This window comes from Candida pseudojiufengensis (assembly GCF_024610245.1).
Source record: "Candida pseudojiufengensis strain CBS 10847 chromosome Unknown scaffold1, whole genome shotgun sequence".
NCBI lineage: Eukaryota > Fungi > Ascomycota > Pichiomycetes > Serinales > Debaryomycetaceae > Lodderomyces > Lodderomyces pseudojiufengensis.
Genome location: NW_026261530.1, coordinates 736,981 through 760,503, shown reverse-complemented (window position 1 = coordinate 760,503; position 23,523 = coordinate 736,981). Strand labels below are relative to the sequence as shown.

General features: G+C 25.7%; 10 protein-coding genes across 10 annotated transcripts; 5 read left to right on the top strand and 5 right to left on the bottom strand. All coding sequences in view use genetic code 12, as the record gives it.

The window, feature by feature from the left end:
- KGF55_003452 (uncharacterized protein) lies at positions 1–1,314 on the bottom strand (the record flags this gene model as incomplete). The annotated part of the gene is made up of 1 exon (XM_051758247.1): positions 1–1,314. One exon carries the CDS (start codon positions 1,312–1,314, stop codon positions 1–3), a length of 1,314 nt encoding a protein of 437 aa, XP_051613824.1.
- A 58-nt stretch (positions 1,315–1,372) lies between these two features.
- On the bottom strand, positions 1,373–2,689 carry DIT2 (putative cytochrome; the record flags this gene model as incomplete). Its single annotated transcript, XM_051758246.1, has 1 exon — positions 1,373–2,689. One exon carries the CDS (start codon positions 2,687–2,689, stop codon positions 1,373–1,375), a length of 1,317 nt encoding a protein of 438 aa, XP_051613823.1.
- A 175-nt stretch (positions 2,690–2,864) lies between these two features.
- Positions 2,865–4,596, top strand: DIT1 (Dit1p; the record flags this gene model as incomplete). Its single annotated transcript, XM_051758245.1, has 2 exons — positions 2,865–4,185; positions 4,244–4,596. 2 exons carry the CDS (start codon positions 2,865–2,867, stop codon positions 4,594–4,596), a joined length of 1,674 nt encoding a protein of 557 aa, XP_051613822.1.
- Positions 4,597–4,616: 20 nt separating this feature from the next.
- UGP1 (UTP glucose-1-phosphate uridylyltransferase) lies at positions 4,617–6,183 on the bottom strand (the record flags this gene model as incomplete). The annotated part of the gene is made up of 2 exons (XM_051758244.1): positions 4,617–6,080; positions 6,139–6,183. The coding sequence occupies 2 exons, from the start codon at positions 6,181–6,183 to the stop codon at positions 4,617–4,619; spliced, it is 1,509 nt and encodes a 502-aa protein (XP_051613821.1).
- Positions 6,184–6,395: 212 nt separating this feature from the next.
- Positions 6,396–7,907, bottom strand: KGF55_003448 (uncharacterized protein; the record flags this gene model as incomplete). The annotated part of the gene is made up of 1 exon (XM_051758243.1): positions 6,396–7,907. One exon carries the CDS (start codon positions 7,905–7,907, stop codon positions 6,396–6,398), a length of 1,512 nt encoding a protein of 503 aa, XP_051613820.1.
- Positions 7,908–7,990: 83 nt separating this feature from the next.
- SEC34 (Golgi transport complex subunit) lies at positions 7,991–10,378 on the top strand (the record flags this gene model as incomplete). Its single annotated transcript, XM_051758242.1, has 1 exon — positions 7,991–10,378. The coding sequence occupies one exon, from the start codon at positions 7,991–7,993 to the stop codon at positions 10,376–10,378; it is 2,388 nt and encodes a 795-aa protein (XP_051613819.1).
- A 181-nt stretch (positions 10,379–10,559) lies between these two features.
- KGF55_003446 (TFIIH complex subunit) lies at positions 10,560–10,769 on the bottom strand (the record flags this gene model as incomplete). The annotated part of the gene is made up of 1 exon (XM_051758240.1): positions 10,560–10,769. One exon carries the CDS (start codon positions 10,767–10,769, stop codon positions 10,560–10,562), a length of 210 nt encoding a protein of 69 aa, XP_051613818.1.
- Positions 10,770–10,910: 141 nt separating this feature from the next.
- VPS41 (Vps41p) lies at positions 10,911–13,637 on the top strand (the record flags this gene model as incomplete). Its single annotated transcript, XM_051758239.1, has 1 exon — positions 10,911–13,637. One exon carries the CDS (start codon positions 10,911–10,913, stop codon positions 13,635–13,637), a length of 2,727 nt encoding a protein of 908 aa, XP_051613817.1.
- Positions 13,638–15,819: 2,182 nt separating this feature from the next.
- Positions 15,820–17,403, top strand: KGF55_003444 (cytochrome P450; the record flags this gene model as incomplete). The annotated part of the gene is made up of 1 exon (XM_051758238.1): positions 15,820–17,403. The coding sequence occupies one exon, from the start codon at positions 15,820–15,822 to the stop codon at positions 17,401–17,403; it is 1,584 nt and encodes a 527-aa protein (XP_051613816.1).
- A 1,396-nt stretch (positions 17,404–18,799) lies between these two features.
- KGF55_003443 (uncharacterized protein) lies at positions 18,800–20,914 on the top strand (the record flags this gene model as incomplete). Its single annotated transcript, XM_051758237.1, has 1 exon — positions 18,800–20,914. One exon carries the CDS (start codon positions 18,800–18,802, stop codon positions 20,912–20,914), a length of 2,115 nt encoding a protein of 704 aa, XP_051613815.1.
- Positions 20,915–23,523: the final 2,609 nt, after the last annotated feature.

Below are 23,523 nucleotides of genomic sequence, written 5' to 3'. Positions count from 1 at the left end.
CTATTCTTTATTATTTAATTTATATTCTTCTCTCCATTTTTTTCCATTTTTAATCAAAATTAAAACCATAACTATACCTATTAAATCCAACATTGCTAAACCTGTCAAACACCAACCAAAACCCATTTTCTTTATCAATTCATCAATTATAACAGTACAAATTGCAGCAGAAATATTTCTCATTAAATTCCCAATAGCTACATTAGCACTAGGTTGACCAGTTGAACATTCAGTTAAATAAGTAGTTGTTGTTACAAAAACCCAAGTCATTCCAAAACCTGATAAAAAAGTTCCTAAAAATACAGTTTCAATTGGAGCTAAAAATTCAACTGTCCATGCATAAATTATAATCCCACTCATTGAAATTAGCAACCCTAAAATTTGAATTGAAAATCTACGTTCTGGTATTAAATTATAAGTTTTATCAGATAACCAACCACCAATAGTTGAACCAATAATTAAAGCTCCACCAGGACATAAATAACCTAAACTTGTTTGTAATGAATTAAAATTATAATTTTCTTGTAAAATTCTTGCAAAAGTAACCATAACTCCATAAAATGTTGCAAATAAAAAACCTGAATTTATAGAACAAATTAAAACAGGTTTAAATTTTAAAATATTATAATAATTTTTAAAACTTGGTTTTGGAGGTCTTGGGAATCCATCAACTAATTTTGGTTGAATAAATCTTGGTTTTATAAAAAATGAAGTATAACATTCACCATTACCAACTAAATATCTTAAAGTTTCAGGTAATAAAAATAAAATTAATAAATAAACAACAGAACCCCATATAGCTAAAAATCCAAAAATCCATCTCCATGATTTAATTGCAATCATCGATAACAAAGGTCCCAAAACTGGACCTAATTGAGGTCCCCACATAAAAATTGAAATAGCTTTTGCTCTATTTTTAGGTTCTATAATATCAGTAATAGTACCTGCTCCAACAGACATAACACTACTAGCACCAAATGCTTGTACAGCTCTTAAAATATATAAAGCAATTATATTTATTGGAATTATAGATAATAAAATATTTGCAATAATATAAAATAAAATTGGAATTAAATATAATAATTTTCTACCACCATAATCAGCCCAAGATGCCCAAATTAAAGGTGCAAAAGCAAATATTGTCATGAAAATTGCAATAGTACCATTAATTGTTGTTTCTGAAACATTGAAAACTATTTGTAATTGAGGTAATATAGGAACATAAATATTACCAGCTATTGGACCTAAACAACCAGTTATTGTAACAATAAATATAATTAATATTTTCCGTTTGGTAGTGAAAGCGCTATACATAGTTACTAAAATAAGTTTTATTTTTTTAGATCTCCTATATCCCATATATATCCTACTTTCATTCTTGTAGTTTCCTAAAATTTAATTTCATCCCTACAGGAGAAATTGGACCTGAAGAAGTAAATTTCACAGGTTCTTTCAATTCAAAATTATATTTTCCTAAAATTGCTAATATTAAAGTTTTACATTGAGTTAAAGCATATTTTTCACCTAAACATGCTCTTTTCCTACCATGAAATGCAGGTAAAATTGCATCTCGTTTAGCTTTTGTATAATCAATTTTGGACCATCTTTCTGGTAAAAATAAATCTGGATTTACCCAAATGTTTGGATCTCTACCAGTAGCAATATTTATATAACCAACATATGTATCTTTAGGGATCTTAATATTTTGCAAGGTAGTTGTTTTGGAAGTACATCTATTAATTATTTGATTTAATGGAGGATACATTCTTAAAGTTTCATAAATTACAAAATCAAGAAAAATGGGAGAGTCTCGGCATTTTTGTTGTAATTTAGGATCTTTTGCTAGGACATATAAAACCGATTGCATTAATAATAAAGGATTTTCATGACCTGCAACCATTGTAATAATTGAATTATCAAGGAATTGTTTTTCTGTAAGCACCCCATCACTCCAAGCTTGAGTTAATTTAAATGCTGCTCCAATTTGATTATTTTCTTTAATAATTGAACCAAACCAATTTCTAAAATTTTCAACTTCTTTCTTAGCTTTGATTCTACTAGGTATAAACCTCTCAATATTAGGGAAGTTCATAAAAAATGGGTTAAAAATTTGTTTTTTTATATAATTTATTTGTTTATGCATTTTTGAAATTTCAAAATCAATACCAAATATACAATTTCCAATATTTTGTAATGAATATTTTTGTAAAACACTAGAAAGACTTTCGTGTGGTAACATTTCAATATATTTTTCAGTATTTGAATCTAATGGATCTAAATATGGAAATTGTATAGAATTTTGTAAAACATTTCTATATTTTAGCCAATTTTGTCCAGTTGATGAAATTATATTATCACCAGTATAAGTAGCTAAAACAGAACCTGGAATTTTTAAATGATTCCCACTTTTTACATATATTTCTTCATGTTTAAAAATTTCAATCAACATTTCTGGTTTTGAAACAAGAATATTCCATCTTGATGCAAAATAAATTTTAACAGCTCCATATTTTTCCAATTTTGTTTTAAGGTGTTGATTATAAATTTCAATTTGATCCTTTTTGGTGATTGCTCCTAAAAATAAAACATAAAAAGGAATTGTTGGTATATTTCTTGGGAAATTCCATGGTGGTAAAACCACTTCCAAAATTTTGAAAACCACATATGCTATAATTAATGAAAAGATCATTGGTTGTTTGCTGGTGATCTGATTCTTTTTTTTTCATAATTTATTTATATCTTTAAATCTACATTTACATTTCCTGGCATGTAAATTTTAGGAAATTACAACATACCTACCACTTTTTATATAAAACCTCCAGAAGTTGTAAAATTGTCTTTTCCAAGTTTTCTCTTCAGTAATCATGGAATCTGTTTCAACATTATCATTAAATACTCAAACCAATAGTTCAACATCAACTATTGATTTTTCAAAACCAATCTATGAAAATATTTGTATGCTTTATAGCCGTAACCAAGATCAAATCTTGAGTTTACGATATTTCAATAATTGCAATCTCGATCTAACCGATGCGATCTTGAATGCCAAGTTTATCAATCACCACAATTTCAAACAAGCAACGATCTCTGACGATTTTCATATCTGGGAATTAGATACACAAGATTCAATCAAACAAGGAATTGTTACACTTCAAATTTTACCAAATGAATTTGATTATTGGTTTTTAAAATTATTAATTTCAGATTCTAAAATATATTATCCAACAGTAAATGATTTTTCAAATTTAACAACCACTATAACTGAAATTTTTGCTTCAAAATTAAAACATACTGTTGAAAATGATAAATGGGATGTAATTGGTAAATTTAAATTTCAAGAAAATGTTGAATTTTTTACCCAAAGGGGTGTACCAATTGAAGCTGTACTTCCAGCGTTTCCTTGTAAATCTTCAAATTATGAAAAAGTTTCAGGTGATTTACCAGATAAAGGTGAAGAATTAGCTTTAAAAAGATTAATATATTTTGCTGAAGAAGTTGAAAAAATTTATCCACCTGGTATTATAATTTGGATTATTAGTGATGGACATGTATTTAGTGATTGTATTGCAGTTGATGATTTAAAAGTTAATCAATATTCAATAGCTTTGAAACAGATATATAAAAGAATTCAAAAATCAACAACCACTTTAAAATTTCATTCCCTTCCAGAAATTTTTAAAAATATTCATGAAATATCAGTTAACATTGATTTACAACATTTTTTAGATACAAAAATTGATTATGAATCTGAAATTTGTCGTAAAATTATGATGTTATCTTGTGATACTGATAATGGGAAATTAAAACAAGATATAAATACTCCAAATCATCCAAGATTATCATTATTTCGAGGATTTAGTAAATTTATGACTGAAGATTTACAATTTCATCCAAAAGTAAAATTAATGACTAGGAAAAAATTTAAAAAAATTGTAAGTCAAGTTGCTTTTGAAATGATTAAAAGAAATGATGCTTATTCAAATTTAGTTGAATTAATGTTTCCATTTCATTTAAGATTTTCAATTCATGCTCATAATAATTCAGGTCCAAAATATGGTATTTCTTTATTAAGTCAAAATGGTATTGATGAAATTTTACCAATTAATAATTTAAAAGATCATAAACTTCCTCCAACAACTACTGATTTATTACATATTCCAACTCCATGGCATAATTCTATAGTTTGTATTGATGATGATCCAACTTATTATGTTATAAAATCAATTGAAGCAAAAGAAAAAAGTGGATGGGATTCAACTAATTTACACTACTTTTATAAAACAACACCACCAAAACCACCAAATAATGTCACCAACACCTTTACAAATTAAAGTCAATGCTTTAAAAAGATTAATCAAAGAAGAACAATTGTATCAACAAGAAGTTAAAGATCAAGAAACTTATGTAAATCAAATGAAATCTCAAAATGCTGATGAATATGAAATTAAAAAACAAATTCAAGTATTAGAAGAAAGTCAAAGAATGGTACCACAAGTTAATGAAAAAATTAAAGAATTAAAACAATCTCTTGAAGAATTTATAAATAATTATAATGGAGATGAAGATTTATCAATTGCTAAAAATTTATTGAAGTAGTTTAATATACAAGAGATTACTTAATGTTCTAATAATGTTAAATTACCTGTAACAACAACATTTTCTAAAATTGAACCATTTGGTATATCAATTTTATCACCATCATTACAAACAATTATAACTGTTCCCTTTAATTGTACACCTTTCCCAATACTAACATTACCAGTAATTGTTAAATGATCTAATTCTAAAATTTTTGGCATATGAGGAATTCTTGATTGAAAACCAGAAACTTTTTTAAAATGTGAACCTAATTTAATTAAAGGATTTGAAAATCCATCTCTTGTTGGATCTAATTTTAATGCACCATGTTCTAAATAAAATAAATCAGATTTAACTAATAATAAATCAGAACAAGTTTTAACAGGTAAAAATCTTGATCTTGGTACAACAACTCCATGAGCTCCTTTAAAATGTCTTATTGCAGCTCCAACAGCAGTTTCTAATTGTAAAACATTAATTTCAGATTTTCCCTTTAAAATAGTTTTTTGATTTGGAATAATTTCAACTTCAATTGAATTTGATTCAACTAAATTTTTAATAGCTTTTAAATTTATCCATAAATTATTTGTATTAAAATATTTAAATTTTTTTATACTTTTAAATTCTTCAACATGTTCCTTGGGAACTTGTGCAATTTCTAATAATCTAACTTCTCCTTGATAATTAATTAATGTACCACCTTTAACATCAGCTCTTGTTTTATCAGTTAATTCCATAATATATTCTGCTCCAGTTTCAATCATATGAGATAAAATTTTATTATCAACTGTTGCACCTAAATTATCACCATTTGAAACAAATAAAATTTCTCTACCTTGTTCTAATAAAGCATCTAATTCTCCAGATTGAACTAATGCTTCAAATAAATCACCATGACCTGGTGGATACCAACTATCTAATGAATCTTCGGAAGTTTCAGGTACTGGTAAATAAGAATCTTTATAAATTCTTGGAAATCTTGATTGATTAAAAGTTTTAACTCTTATTCTATGACCTTGATATTTTTTTATAATTTTTGCAGTATCATTATCAGTATTAAAAGAATTCATTAATAATAAAGGAACATCAGCATCATATTTTCTATTTAAATGCTCAATTTGTCTAACTGATAAATCTAAAAATGTATTACCATCTCTTACTTCAATAACAGATTTTGGTCCAACACATCCCATTGAAGTACCTAATCCACCATTTAATTTTAATACTGCTAATTTACTTAAATTTGAAGCTGCTCGATCTTCTCCATTTTCTAATTTATTATAAGCAACAACTTCATCAGCATTGGGGGATCTAATTTTATCCCATTCTAAAGTTGTACCAGAAGCTTTTTCAGTTAAATATCTTCTAAATAATGAAAAAAAATTATCCATTTCATTTTCAAATTTTCTTTTCTCTTCTTGATCTTCAACTGTATCTGCTAAATTATTTAAAGCATTTCTCATTTGAGAAGCTGCAACTGTTGTTGCTGTATTGTCAAAAGCCTAAGAGAGTTAGTAAAAAGGAGCAAAAAAAAAGTATATATACTCAATTGATACATACATATGCTGATTGGCTCTTTATATGTCTCTTTGTAGTAGCAGCCATCTTGTTTCAATTCAATTCTGTTTTCAATGTCAATTTGTTTGAGTTGAGAGTTTTGTTGAAATATTATTTTTAATAGGCGTGCGTATAATAAAAATTTCAATAGCAAAATTATGTACAATTTAATAAATAAAGACTACAGTGCAAGAGATCAAAACTCGAGTGGAGAATTCAATTGTCAATTCTGAAACTAGATACCTCCTACAGGTCTCTTATTAAAGCGAATTCTGTTTGGTTTCATTAAATTTTTTCAAATTTTGTTTCCATTTTGCAATCTTTATCTGTTTATCTTCAATTGAAGGTTTTAAAGATTTTGATTCTTTTGTTGAAGAACTTAATTGATAAAGCTCTTTTATATTTTCTAAATTATTTGAAATTGATTTTTGATTTTTATTTGTTGGATCAAATCCTATTTTGGAAATCATTGATGATGAAAAAGTTGATTTTACTTGAGCTTTCGAGTGGTTTTGAATATTTAATTTATCTAATAATGAATTATTTGGTGATAATTTTGATAATTTTGTTTCTAAATTTAAATTAGCTCTTTCATTTATTAATTTTCTCTTTTTTAATTGAGTTTGTAATATTTTGGGATCTTGAAATTTTTTTGAATCAATTTTACCATATCCTGAACTTGAATATGTTGAATTTTCATTAAATTCTTTTAAATATATCTGATTATTTTTATTATTTTTATACATTTTGGTTTTTGTTGGTGATCTCATACTAATACTATTTAATTCCATTCTTGAACTTGATCTAAATTTCATATCTAAATGAATTTCACATAATTTTGATTTTGTTATATCTACAACATTTGAACATCTTTGATTATCTGACTTTTTTATAAATTGACATTTGCCAAAATCTTTGATTGAACCAATTTCTAATATACTATTTATATTTGTACTGTCTAATTTTAAATTGAAACCCGTCTTAGATTCATTTTCATTAATTTTAATTTCATATTTATTAATTATAGGATTTAATAACAATACCAAATCACTTTCTTGTAATTTCCAATTTTTTTCAAATGCTTCATCAAATAAAACAAATTCAATGTCATTGTTAAAACTACCTATTTTAAATTTCATATATTTTTTATCATTTTTTGTATATAATACTTGAGTTTTGGTTTTTATAAATCCAATTAAACACCAATTTGTATAAATTGGTTCAGTATAATTGTTTGTTTTGTTTGTTTTGGCTAATAATTTTTCAATTTTTAATATTTTTAATTCTGGAATTTCCTTTAGTAGATTTGTAATTTCATGTTCTGGAAAGTATCTTTTTCTTAATTGATAATTTGATAATGAACAAACTTCATTTACATCTTCTGGATTTGAATTTAAATTAGTAAAATCAAATTCAAATTTTCTTTTATTATAATCAATACTTGAATATTTTTCAACTGTTTTGTTTAGGTTAGCTTCATGTAATTGTGATAAGAATTGTGATGATGGTGGTGGTTTTGTTGATTTTATAATCTGAGTATCTTCTTGGATTGTTCTCCGCGTTTCCCCATTTTCCCTTGGTTTTGGTTTAGTTGGTGATTTTGGAACTTCTGGTTGCAAATTTACTGCTTTTTGTTTCTTCTTTTCAGCTTCTTTCAATTTAATAGCTTTATATCTTAATTCAAATTCCTTTTGTAAGTCCTTCAATTCATCTGATGAATCTTCACTTAATAAATCTTCATCATTGATCTTTTCATCTCTTGGATCAATCATTGATAAGAGAAGTAGATTTACACGCGTTTGGTTAAAAAAAAAATATTGAACTTTTTATCACCAACTTTTTTTTACAACCACAAATGCCTAGGGTTAGATCAAAATCAACTGTACTGCAAATTGCTAATGATGTACCTATAATATCTGAATCAACTACAAACTTCAAACATTCACCAACTACTTTTAAAAAATCAAGATCAAGATCTTTATCATCTTATAAACCATCAATCAAACCACCAATAGATCTTACAACACCATTTAATGAAGAAGAAAAAGATCGACTATGGACAAATTATATCAATTCTTTTAATTACGATTTAGTTTTAAAACCACAAGATATTCATACAATCAATAATAAACATTTACAAAATGTTATAAATTTTCAAGATAATTTACATATAAATCAAAATCAATTACAAAATTTTATAAATCAAACTGATAACTTAATTATTGATATGAATGAATTATTTAATAGATATAAAAAGATAACCAATGAAACATTAGATTTTGATAAATCAGCAAATGAATTACTAAAAAAGCAAGATAATTATCAACAAAAATATGATGAAATTTATTCAAATTTAAAACATTTTGAAAATTTAGATTTAATTACAAAAAATTTATTAAAATCTGGTTCACACTTGCTAAATCAAAAAAGAACATTTTTTAAAAATGATATCCTAAAAAGTTTAGATGAAAGTTTAGAGTTTGTTGACAAACATCCAAATTATAAAGATTGTGAATTATATAAAAGTAGATTTCAACAATGTATGATAAGATCATTAACATTAATTAGAAATTTCCTAAATAATGAACTACGAGGGATTAATGATTCAATTTATAAAAAATCAAAGTCATTAGAATTAGATTTATTAATTTATAATGAATTTAATAATTATTTAAAATATAATGGTGATCAATTTCATGAATTAATGTATGAATTAAAATCACGTAGTAATAAGGATGAATATTTTGGATTATTTAATGATGTTTTATCAAATTATTTAAATATTAGAAAAAAATTATTAAATCAATATATTAATAAGTATTCATCAAAAGAGCATTCTGATAATTCACTTGTTCAATCATGTCAAGATCAAATATCTTATTATAAAAATTTAATTGAAAAAGAATTTTCATTATTTAAATCATTTTTTCAACCAAATAATAATGATGAAATAAATGATTTGTTAAGTGATACATTTTATAATTTCTTAAAAGGAGTATTAGAACCATTATATGATGATATAAGACTTTTAATATTAAAAGAATCAAATATAAGTTCATTATGTCAATTTACAACATTATTACAAAAATATTATGAATTTGAAGATAATGAAGGTTCCCTAAGTAATCAAAATTATTTTTCAAATGATGAATCAATAAAATATGGATATTTATTTCAACCAATATTAGATGATTGTCAAAATAGATTAATTTTTAAAATTCAAAATTACATCGATAATCAATTAATTAAATATAAACCAAAAACAATTGATTTAAAAATTGGATTTAAAAAGCAAACAAATAATAAACATTCTTTGGATGTGGATTATGAAGATAATTTATTTCCAGAAATTTATTTACCATTAGCTAAAGCATTAACTATATTATCAAATATTTATGAATTAGTTAATGGGTATGTATTTGATGATATTGCTCATTATATAGTTCACGCAAGTATTGAAATGTTAAGAGGAGAATATCTTAAATTAGCAATAAATCAATTAGGTATAATAGAAGGTAAAATTTTATATCTTAAAAATCTTATAATATTAAGAGATCAAATTAAAAATTTTGATATTCAATTTATAAGAAATGATTTTACAATTGATTTTAAAAGTGGATTTATAAATATTTGGAATTTTATAAAATTTCAAAATTCAAATGGTATTATTGAAGTTGTAAAACAATCAATACCAAAAGTTATAAATAATATGATTGATGCAAATATGGAAATTGAAATGGAATTAAATAATTCAGTTACAGAATTTTTAACAATTTGTTCAAATGAAATTTGTAAACCTATTTTAGGTGAAAAATTAAATAATGATAATTTAAATAAATTTAAAGATAATTTAATTATCAAGATCCCCAATTATTATAAACAAATTATAAATATTATAAATGATCAAATTATTACAAAATTTTTAATGAATAATTTATCACAATTAATTTTAATAACTTATGAAGAATTTTTTAATTCAATAACCACCGAACAATCACCACAATTTGAAGACTTATTAGAAATTGATGCACTCTCTGGATTTGTAAATGATATAATAAATCATTTATATGAAGAAGAAGAATTAAAAAATGAACAATCTGAAATAACATTTAATGAAAATATTTTAAATACTTTTGATTTAAATTTAGATGAAAATGATATTGAAGATTCTAAAAATTCATTACATTTAAATATTGATACAAATTTATCAATTGATCCAACTGATATAGATTCAAATACATAATCATTCATTGTTCCTTCTTCCAATGAATATGACATAAAAAGTGTTAAAGTCTTCCCAAACGTAATTTATTGCTCTTTAAACGTAATTTTTAATTCGTCTTCGAAAGGAACATGCCATTTCTAAATGATAATCTCCTCATACGTGATTCTTTCTCTCTTAACACTCCATCCTCTATTCTCAATTATTCATCTTCAAAAGGTATATAAATATTTTTAGATAATAATTTATTTAATTCATTTTTAACAATTTCAACTTTATCTTGTTGAATTAATAAATGAGTATCATCTAATTCTTCTAATACTATACCTGGAGTTACGGAATCTATTTGAATTATTAATGCTTTTATTGATGGATCACATCTAACTAATACTCCTTTACTTGCTACTAACATTTAAAAGTTGTTGGTTTTGTTGTTAGATTGCAGTGAAGATTAATTTTACATCACGAGAATATTTCTGAATATGTGAAAGCCGCATTTATAATTGAAATTCGTTTATCACTATCATAAGCTTTAAACAATGATAACGATATAATGAGTGATGAAGAATCAATTCATAAAGAAGAGAAGTTAGATACAAATGGAGGACATACTAATGAGATTGTAGAAACCAATTGTAACGACAGCAACGACAAAAACGGCAGCCATGATTTAACACATGACAACAACGATAACAATGACAACAGCAATAACAACACACAAGATAACACACAAGAGTCAATAACAGAATCAGAAGCTGAGGAAGATGAACCACCAAAACTTAAATATTCAAGAATAACTCAACTTCCACCAAATTTTTTCACAAAGGATCCAGTTTCATCATGTTTTTTTCAAGATAAATTTTTTATATTTGCAACTCATTCAGGAATAATTCATTTATGTAAATCAAATTTTGAACCCGTTAGAACATTTAAAGCTCATAGAGCTTCTGTATTAAGTACTTTTATAGATGGTCAATTTTTTGCATCTGGTTCAATTGATGGTACTGTTGTTATTGGATCGATTTTAGATGAAAAAGATATAATTGCTTATGATTTTCAAAGACCCATACATTGTATTGTATTAGATTCAAATTTTTCAAACAAGAGAAGTTTTATAACTGGTGGAATGAGTGGTAAAATCATATATTCAAGTAAAAATTGGTTAGGCAAAAAAACGGATTATATTATAGATCAAAATAATGGTCCAATTGTTGGATTAACTATAATTGATGATCTAATAATATGGATGAATGATAAAGGTATAAATGTTTTCCATTTAGCTAATAGATCAATTATAAAAATTTTGGAGAAACCAAAAGATAGTGCAAGAAATGATTTATATTGGCCAAGATATACACAACCTGATCCAGATAGATTAATTATAGCATGGAGTAATTATATTTGGTCATTAAGAATTTCATTAAAAACTTCAGAAGATAAACAACAAGATCATCAATCACCAATTTCTTCAGGTATGAGTAAAATTTTACCATCAACTGCATCAATATCTTTCCGAAATATTCAAGAAAAAAAAATTGAAATCGAACAAATTTTCAAATTAAATGATTTAATATGTGGTATAGCAAGTTTTAAAGATGATTTATGGATGGTATTAACTTATAATCCACCAACTAATAAAAAAATTTTTAATAATCCAGATTTAAAATTAATAAATTCAATGAATGGAGAAATTGAATTTGAAGAAGAATTAGGTTTAAAAAATGTTGATAATTTAGGATTAAATGATTTTTATTTAGGTTTTCATATTGAAAATATTCCAAAATATTTTATTATAAGTGCAAAAGATGGTGTATTAGCTCAAGAATTTCAAATTAATGATAGATTAAATTGGTATTTAGAAAAAGAAGATTATTTACGGGCTTTTGAAATAAGTGAACATTTAGTTGATTTTAATAAGAGGTTAAGTTATGGAATACAATATGTTGATTCATTAATGAAAGATAATGAATGGGAAAAAGCAAGTGAATTTTTGAAGATATTATTACCTGTAAATATTGAGGAAGATATTGAAAAGAGTGAAGAAGATATTACAAAAAGTGAAGAAATAATCAGTCAATGGCAAACTTGGTCAAATATATTTATAAATAGTAATCATGTTAAAGAATTAACAAACGTTTTACCACAAACCGATGAATTATCAAAAGAAATATATAATAACATATTATTATATTGGATTGTTAAAGATACAGCAATTTTGAGAAATTTGATAAGTGAATGGGATATAGAAATTTATGATTTTGTAAAAATTGAATTAAAATTAATTAAAAAACAAGATCTTCAAAATTTAGATGAAAATATTGAAAATTCATTAATTATAATATATAACAAATCAATTCAACCAATAAAAGCAGTAAAACATTTATATAATCTTAAAAATGATTCAATTATTGAATATTGTTTTAATAATCATATTTTACAAAATTTTATTACAGAATTGCCAGAGTTTATAAAATTAAAATTTAAAAATAATGAAATTAATACTTTATCAGTAGATAAATTATATGATATTTTAGATCCCGTCATCACCATATTTATTGATTTAAGATTAGAAATCCTTCCCCAACAAATTATTGAAATTTTTAAAAATTCAAATTTACAAATTATAAATTATTTTTATTTAAACAAGCTAAAATCAATTGATAACTACTTAATCTACAATTTTCAAAATGAAATTATTCAATTATATTGTGAATTCAATAAAGATTTACTTTACGATTTCCTTATATCAAATAATAATTATAATATAGAAGACACTATAAAATTATGTGAAAACAATGAATATTATAAAGAATTAATTTATTTATTAGGATTAATTGGAGAAAATCAAAAAGCTTTAAATTTAGTTATAACAAAATTAAATAATCCAGAAATGGCTTTTGAATATGTTTTAAAATTAAATGATAAAGAAGTTTGGAAAAAATTTATAACACAGTCAATAACAAGATTTAATTTTTTAAAAATCTTGATTGAAAAATCAAATGAATCAACTTATAAATTTTATGATCCTATAACAATTTTAACTAAGCTAGAAGAAAAAATAAATGATGGGAATGAAGTGGTGACGGATGTTGAAAAATTAGAAAATGAAGAAATTTTAAGAAATTTGAAACAAAGTATTATTGAATTTAGTAAAAATAATCAATTAAATAAATTAATTCAACAAATTATTTTAAAATTAATTTATAAACAAAGTCAAGAATTATCAATTTTTTATAAAAATAAGATATTAAAAGGTATTGAAGTTGAAAATGAAAGTTAGAAGGTTTTGATTTTTTTAAAACCATCAGATAACTCTAAATAACTCATTTCAGTTCAGTTGGAGGTAATTGCCTTCGTTTGATTCGCTACTCAGCAAACAACTAATTGCAAGCTCAATTTAAGTCTCAAGTCCATATCCCTAAATCTTCCAAAAGAGAAATCGACGAAAAGTAAACAATATTCCAACATTCTTTAAAAATTTGACTAGCATGAAATTGAATCGAAATGGGAAAGATGCAAAAATAGTCCAAGATCTATAATACTCCAAATTATTTGATTTGAAAATGTGATAGAAGACTATAATTGAATGAAAATTTCTCAAAGTGCTGATAAAAGGTTAAGCTCAAGGAATTGAACATTTCGTATTGCAAAATTAAACCTTGTCGACCCGACAGACTGACATCACTCATTAATGCCACTCCAATCCCATCTGAACTACGATTCTGCACATAAATTAGGCTTTGGAAAGGACTAATTAATGGTCCAAGTGATAAATTCTCATAGGTTTCTATGAACTAAATATGAAGATAAGTGGAATTGAAGTAGAATTGAATAATCTTTCAGGTAAATCAGTATAAAGTATTTCGTTGTTGATGCATGAGTAATAAAAAAGAAAAATTGACAGTTGATTTTAAACCTGTCAATAAAAAATTCAGAAATATTAAAAGAAAATAAACGGAAGGGATCAATTATTATGGTGTGATTAAGGAAAGGATGATTAACGGTTTTTTTCTCCTTAAAATTGTAAATCAATTGTATTGAAAAATTAACAGTATATTTTAAACAATAGAAAAGCTACAAATCTCCTATCAATCAACTATGAAATTTGTTGAGATATCATTCCAAAGAATGAAATGAATGTGAAAACAATTGATGAGAGAATGTTATCAATAATCAAAATCACAATTAAGTTTCACATACAATTAGCCTTAATTCAACACATTCTTGATCTAAAATAAGTTTGCTATGTAGGTCTATTGTTCTCTGTTTGATCTGTCTTGATAAATACGAAATTATATTGGTACTAGAATTGATAATTGTAACAACTATAAATTTCATGTGAAATTATTTAGTTGTGTATAAAAATAATTGTGTACCTGTATATTATCAAAAGAAACATACACAAAAGCAAAACTCCGATTTTTGAAATCTTACGGAGTTTTTTCTTTACGTTACACAAAACTATCAAGTAGTATTTCTTCTTACTGAAAAATATGGGGAAAAAGTTAAATGCTACCATACTATCATGAAATTATTATATAGTAAAGGAACTGAGAATCACATGTGATAAAATTATCATAACTTAACTATGTTAGTGCAATGAAAAATAAACGAATAAAATTTAGTGTTGACTAAATTGAACTAAAAAAGAGATCAAAACTAAATCCACTATTGCTAAATACAATAATATATTTTGTAGTCCTATCATCAATTTCTCTTCTTGCAATTTATCAAATTGACTAAGTAAAGAAAGTACTACATTAGCTCAATTGAGTAAGATTAAGAGCAACATATCAATTGATACCCATTTTGTTATTAAGTAGATGTATCAGACGTTTTAATATTGTTTTAAGATTACAAATTGTACACTGTATAATTTCTGAGGGGTATTTTCATTTTTTATTATACAAAAATAGAAAAACAAAACTACAAACCATTTTTAGACATTTTTAAAGAAAACAATAGAGAACAAATAAAGTTTTACACTTACACGAAGAAATACTCCGACCTAGTAATACCACTACTACTACTCCTCTAGTACTACTGTTACTATCGAAACATCAGTAGAATTACAGTAGTGCAAATCCAATATATTAAATTTTTGTACTGTGATAATTATTCAATATTTATATATAGACACAAATTTCACTAAGTAACATTTATAAATATACAACTTCCTTCTTTCATATTTTATTTTCAATTTTCTTATATTCAATTCATATACAATTCAAATTACCAGTTCATCAATCAACCAATCAATCAATCATAAGATACTGCCATCACAAGTCATAGTTCATATACATACTTCAAAACTTATTTAAAACATAATAATAAATTATTTTATACTTTATTTTTCTTTTCTCCTTACCCCATATTTCAAAATATTAATAATAATTTTTACAACCAATTATTTAAAGTAAACACATTCCATAACAACCAACAAACAAGTAGTAACAACAAACATGTCTGAGTTTAATCTACAATCAACCATCCAATCAACTATCTCATTCTTAAAAAATCAATTTATAACATGGTATGGATTAATTTTCATTTCAATATCATTATATTTTATAATTTTATACATTAAAAGAGTTATATTTAGAAAAAAACATGGATGTGAAGAACCACCAATATATCCAGATGGTGGGTTTTTAGGTATAAAATTAGGTTATGATTTACAATATTATAAAAAAACCGGAGAATTAATTGATTTTCCATTAAAATTATATAAAAAATATGGTAATATTCCAACTTTTAGTGCTTATTTATTTGGAGTTAGAGTTGTTGTTACAATTGAACCAGAAAATTTAAAAGCTTTATTAGCAACACAATTTAATGATTTTAGTTTAGGTACAAGACATGCACATTTTGCTCCTTTATTAGGTGATGGAATCTTTACATTAGATGGTAATGGATGGAAAGATTCAAGAGCAATGTTAAGACCTCAATTTGCAAGAGAACAAATAGCTCATGTTCAAATTATTGAACCTCATTTACAAATTTTAAAAAAACATATTTTAAAAAATAAAGGTAAGGTTTTTGATATTCAAGAATTATTTTTTAGATTAACTGTTGATACAAGTACTGAATTTTTATTTGGAGAAAGTGTTCATTCATTATATGATGATTCTATTGGATTAAAATGTGATGATCAAGTTGCTGGTTTTGCTGAAGCTTTTAATGAAGCTCAAAAATCATTAGCTGTTAGAACTTATTTACAAGTGCTTTATTTTTTATATAATCCTCCATCATTTTGGAAAAATACTAAAATTGTTCATAATTTTGCAAAAACTTTTGTTAATAAAGCTTTGAGTTTAACACCTGAACAATTAGAAAAACAAGAAGGTTATACATTTTTATATGAATTAGTTAAACATACAAGAAACCCCATTGTTTTACAAGATCAATTATTAAATATTTTAGTTGCTGGTAGAGATACAACTGCAGGATTATTAAGTTTTTGCTTTTTTGAATTATCAAGACATCCTGAAATTTGGTCAAAATTAAAAGAAGAAATTTATTCAAATTTTGGATATGGAGATAATATAAATTTAGAATCAATTACTTTTGAAACTTTAAAAAAATGTAATTATTTAAAATGGGTGCTTAATGAAACTTTAAGATTATATCCTTCAGTTCCCATAAATTTTAGAGTTGCAACTAAAGATACTACATTACCAGTTGGTGGTGGTAAAAATGGTCAATCACCAGTATTTGTTGGAAAAGGAACAACAGTAGCATATTCTCCTTATGTTTTACAAAGAATGGAAAATTATTATGGAAAAGATGCAGAAGAATTTAAACCAGAAAGATGGGAAAATTTAGGTAAATTAGGTTGGGCTTATTTACCTTTTAATGGTGGTCCCAGAATTTGTTTAGGTCAACAATTTGCTTTAACTGAAGCAAGTTATGTTATTGTTAGATTAACTCAAATGTTTCCAAATTTAATAAGTGGTGATTCTTCACCAGATCCTTGTAGAAAATTAATTCATTTAACTATGAGTCATATGGATGGTGTATTTATTAAAATGGATGAAAAAGAATAATTTATCATCGAGTAGCTTAATTTTTGACCAAACATAAAAAATGAGGATAAGAGGAAATAAAAATTGGATTTGCTTTTTATTTATTTGATTAACTTAGCTTGTTATTTATACTAATTAAATCTTTTACAAGTATTTTAAAAAATTAATATAATTCAAAGTGTATAGTTCTTAGTGTGTAGTTTTTTTGAATATATATTTACAATGAAATATTATTAAGTCTATTATTTTCTGTTTTTTTTTCAAATCAATTTTTTATTAAATTAGTAGTCCAGCTTGATTAACAGTAGAGGAATATACTCAATTTAAGGAGGAAAGATTTTCAACTAATAATTTATATAATTTGGTATCTTTAATTTTAGTTTTCATCATAACATCCAAAAAACCTCTTTCTTTTATTATTTTCTGAAGAATTTGCACTAATTTGATCAGGAATTTGAAAAATACTAGGTACCGGTGAATTCTTATCATTTCGTAGTCTTTTAAGATTTGAATTACATATGAGAGAATTTTAGATTGTAACCTTCTATTTTGTGGTTCTAACAAATGCCAAAGCTACTGAGGCAATCCCTGGCTGGTTTCTTTTCCTCTGCTTATTGATATGCTTAAGTTCAACGGGAAGCAATACCTGATTTGAGGTCGGATTTGGAAAAATTTTGGAGTTGAATATCGAAACAAAATATCATAAGTGAATAATATAAATTCAATTAAATGTTTTTATATTTTAAAAGTCACTATATCAAGGACCAATGTATTAAGAAATTCAAGGTCAGAAAAACCAAAGTAAGTTAAGACTGTCCTCAAACTTAGCCTACTTTAATCAGAACTTTTCAAAGTGTTATTGGATAAGAGACTAAAGAGCAATTCACACATTCTACATTTCATTAACAAAAAACCGTTTTCACAAATTTAGTTTTAATAAATGAAGAAGAAGTTACTAAGTCTGGTTTGCCTTATATTCAGATTATCACCATTGATAAGTTTGCTATCGTTTGCGATAACGGTTCCTTTAATGCTTCTGTTGTTCCCAATTTTTTTTTTTCTATATTCTTCATTTATTAATTTGATTACATAACACTATAAAGATAGACACTTATATATTGAGATAGACACTTATATATCGAATATTATAAAGGTCATATAAGCATCTGGTGACACAAGTTAATATGATGTTCTGGATAGAGCACTAGTATAGTAATCTTATACTAGTATAAGAATTAGACGAAAGTATCCTGAAACACCATATGGTAGCAAATCAATACGACACGTCTAAAAATTTAATTTTCAATATTTTTCAGGGTGAAGAGAAAAATAGTGGCAACCAATATCAAAACGAACCCACCGTTTCATCCATCAGCCACAAAACAAACATCACAAAGTTCATGTCAAAAGATAGAAAATGGAAATATTTCTTAAACTACCAGCAGAATTATTGAATCTAATAATCAAGTATATAAATGATGAATCAAAACTTGAGGAGTTAATACTCTTGATACCAACTTTAAAAAAATATGCTTTACGAGCAAGATTTTCAGAGTACAAACTTGGAAATTCAAATACTTCTGATGGATCAGTTGAAAGCTTACATAAACTATATAATGCATACAATTTCAAACCTTCAAGAATAATTCTAGATGCAGATAAATTAAGTGTGTTATTGGGGTTAAAAAAATCTATTACTGAGTCGCAAGAAACATTGAATTCTGAAGTTGAAATTATGAAACATTATGGTCAAGCAGAATTTGAAATTTTCCTTCAAGACGGAATGTATGTTGATTTGAATCTGATATTTAAAAAAGTCAATGTCGTTGGTGTTCATTTGTCAGAATTTGATCCCTTTTTGTCAGAACCTGATTCATTTACGGAGTTTGATATAAACGAAATTAAGTCTTATTTGGAAATCATTCAAAGTAGCAAAATAGAGTTTATGACAACAGTATATGGCGATGATTTTGCATATAATTTTCCTACATCTTTGAAAAAATTGAGTATAGTTATAGTTTTGAAAGATAATAGGATCATGGATAAGATCAATTTGAAAGAATTACAATGTCTTGAATATTTCGATTGTTGGTACTTAAGTGGTATAAAATCCTTGGATGATCTTCAATTGACTAAAACAATTCGATCCATCAGACTTTTTAAATCTCATTTCAAAAATTGGGGAAGCATAAAAGATTATGATAACTTGAGGTCCCTTGAAATCTATGAATTTGATTATTTATTTGATATTTTCAAGTGCACTTTCCCTGAATCATTGGAAAAGTTGATATTACGTCCTGAATTTAATCAATCTGATATTGCTGAATTATACAGAGATGTAAAAGAAGGGATAAACAATCATTTTGAAATATCAGACTTCTCAGGTGACGGGAAGTATTTACAAATTGGGTCCAACTTTAAACTTCCGTCAAACCCAAAAGTATTAAACATACGTACGGATGCCAATTGTTTAGAGCTTGGATACAATCCAAACTTAGCGGCACTCAATAATTTGGAACTAATTGGCATCAAATTCAAATTAAACGAGTTCCTTCTTTCTTTACCGATATTTATGAGGAAACTCACAATTATTGATTGTGAAGTTACAGATGTTGGAGGGGACTTAAGATTTCCTAAGGTAAGAGAATGTTGTTTTACATTCAATCAAGTATCCAATATTTTTCAAATAGATTTGAAAGGCATGGTGAATTTATATCAGTTGGAGATCATGAACAATTTTTTGGTTCTACCTTCCACGGAAAAACGAATCATTGACCCATGTCAGTTTCTCAGTGGTGAATTTGATGTTCTTGATGAAACTAGCAAATTTTTTAAAAAGAGAAAAATAAGTAAAGTATCTGAAACATTGAAAATTGAACTATCTGATATCAAATATTTGAAATTGAGTAAATTCAGATCCGATTCCTCGGAAATTTCAGACTTGAACAACTCAAATGATTTTCTTCACCTTCCTTCACAGATTTGTATTATAGGTTGTACAAGTTTACAAGTTTTGCAATTATCTGGATTGGGAATTCAGATTTTGGATTTACACAAGTTTCCACTTTCTTTGAGAGATATACGGATAGAAGATTTAAAACTAATTGAGATAAAAGGTGATTTCAGCTTGCTAAATCAATTAGAAAAGTTATGGTTGGTTAACAATGGAATCACTTATTCAATGTTGGTCCAACAAAAATTTCCATCAACTTTGATAAGTTTAAATTTATCTTCTAATCCGATAGAAGATTTGACTTGCTTACAAATCGATAATTGTAAAGAATTACATCATTTGAAATTAAATCGAGTTACTGGACTGCTTAATCCAAACGGTGCTAATGAATTGAAGAAAACATTTGTTGAATTAATTGGAAAAGCCGCTGATACTATTGGATCTGTAACAACGTATGATTCAAAAGTGAAGAAAACATTTCTTGAATTAATTGGAAAAGCCGCTGATACTATTGGATCTGTAACAACGTATGATTCAAAAGTTGTATTTCTGATCGTTGAGGGGGTTGATAAAGCTTAAACCATCCATCAAAATATCAACTTCGATTACAAAAGGTTAAAATTAATTGAAATTAGAATAAATTATAATAAAGTAAAATAAAATTATATCTCATGATCATTGTATACATGGTTGAATAATCATGTCTCAATTATTCGTAGTACATTCTCTAAAAAAGCTTTTAACCGGCAATGCCATGATAATAATAAAAATTTAGAACCAAATTTCATTCAAAACAAATCAAAAATAATAACAGTACCAGCACTTCTTCAAGTCATATAATAAGTAAATTATAAAGTATTGCTAATGATGGGAAAAATGGTACACGAATTAATTCAAGTTTGAGTTTACATAGTTTACATTTATTCAGTGAATAAAATAATTAAAGCTTCTTTCATAAAAATAAGTAAAGGTTGAAATTTAAAGAGGTATGCCAACCCAAAACTAAATGACTAAAGTGTTTACTATACGTTCTAATTTTCGTATAATACGTGCGGTTTTGAAAACATTTCGTAACAAGTGGAAACAAGTGATTCATGAAATTATTGGACCTGCATATAATTAAACTTAAAACAACAATAAATATTCGAAAGAATAAAATTAACCAAATTAACAAACATAATTGTTGTATAATGAGAACAAGAACTACTAATGGCATGTGTTTTTTCAACGACTCGAACTTTTTATTGCTCAGTTGAGCTAAAACTATTAAATATTGTAAATGTTATTACATTTAAAACTTGTTACTCACAATAACGTTGTAAATTTTAAACTACAAATTGAAGTAATGAGATCAGATCTTGAATAGTAAAATATGAATTTTACAATTTTGCAATACCTTCTTTAAATCAAAGGAGAAAGAATTTACCAATTTCAATTTTCTTTAATGGGATCTACAGTAATATTAAACTTTCGATGAGAGATACCATTGATTGTAAATTCTGTTTCCAAAGATTAATTTATTTCCTTTTTTTTTGAAAACCAGAAGATCCTGATATCGGGCTATGAAAACTATTATTTCACACGACAAGCTATTACTATTTCATTCTAAACGTTCAAATCGATTTTTTTACGATTCAATACAATAGATCGATGAGTGGATAATCAACGATATGAAAAAGAAATTACATACTTTAAGGAAAGTAATGATTTCTTAATGTCTACGTCACTCTATTCAATACTCGAAATATGCAAGACCTATTGGATAACGGTGCAAATCTGTAATATTGAAGGCGTTGTTCATAAATATACGTTGTGAGTATAGGAGATGAAACAATAAATGAAAAGAAATAAAACATGAACTCTTAATCATGTGCATGTAATTAACCCAGTACAAAATTATAATTATTTTATTAGGTGCAAAACCGGTAAAAAATTTTAAAGTGAAACTTATGTCTCATTTGATCTAGAACTCTCCCTTAGATGTAAATGCAAACTTTGAAGAAAAAAGGGGTGAGGAGGCAAAGTTAAAGTTACTTCAATTTAGTGAAAGATTTAACGAGTTTCAGTTTAGGCTTCAATTTGAAGCTCTGTGTTTCAAATTGTATAATCATCAGTGTTGCATCATGAGCAAAGAAAAAATACAAAAAAAAATGAATAAATAACACTACAATTACTAGATGTATTGAGAGTAAGACTAGATTCAATGATCAATCGTAACTTCTCGCTTATAACAATAACCATAGTTGGTTTGAAATACTCAAAAAAAAATTGGTCTAAAAAAAATGTTTAATATCATCGTAACTGTTCGAATCAGTATGATGGCAAATTAAGTAACTCATACACCGATCGTTGAAGTGGGCAAAAAAAGAAAAGAAATTGTGATCTATGATCTGGATGTATGATTTAGTTGATTGTAATGTTTCATTTATTGTAATATACGAAATCAAAATCATTGAATCAAAAAACCGTTAGATTTTCACAGTTGGTCGTGCTTGAAAAAGAAACTGTATATAAATTTCTGTTTAGTAGTGCATTTCATACATAAAAAGGTAGTGTATCTTTTTACTTGACACAAAATTGTTTAAAAAAATTTTCATGTAACCAATTATGAAACCAAATTAGGTATGGTAAGGGCAAGTCAATGATTTGATAGTATATATTATTCATTTTAGTTAAGCGATGAACTTTAGCCAAAGTCCAATGGTTAGATTTTCAATTGCCTTCATTCAAAAGATGTTAATTGGTTGATACAAAAATAAGAATTAACTTTTTTTTGTTTCATAATTTGGTTCCAATTTTTTTTCTTGCCAATCATTAATGATATTTCAGTCGGTTGTTAATTGAAACTAAGTTTTTTTTTTTTTCAATATTAATTGTTTATTAGATCGGTAGTCTGCGGTACAACTACTGCTCTGAAACTGTTTAAATCTAGACTTGACCGTTGTGAAACTTTTAATGCTTTCACAAAACTTTGTCTTTTGTATACTTTGGACAAAAGTAACTGCTTTTGCTTTTACATTTTTTGTATTTCATGGTTGCAAATCCTTAGCTAGCCTATTGATCGTATGAATCAAAAATCTAATAAAGTTTTGATTTGAGCACAAGAAGTCAAAAGACATGGATCTACTAAAGATTGCATGTCACACAATGATTTTCAAAAAGATCTAGATCAAATGCTAGTAGATGGT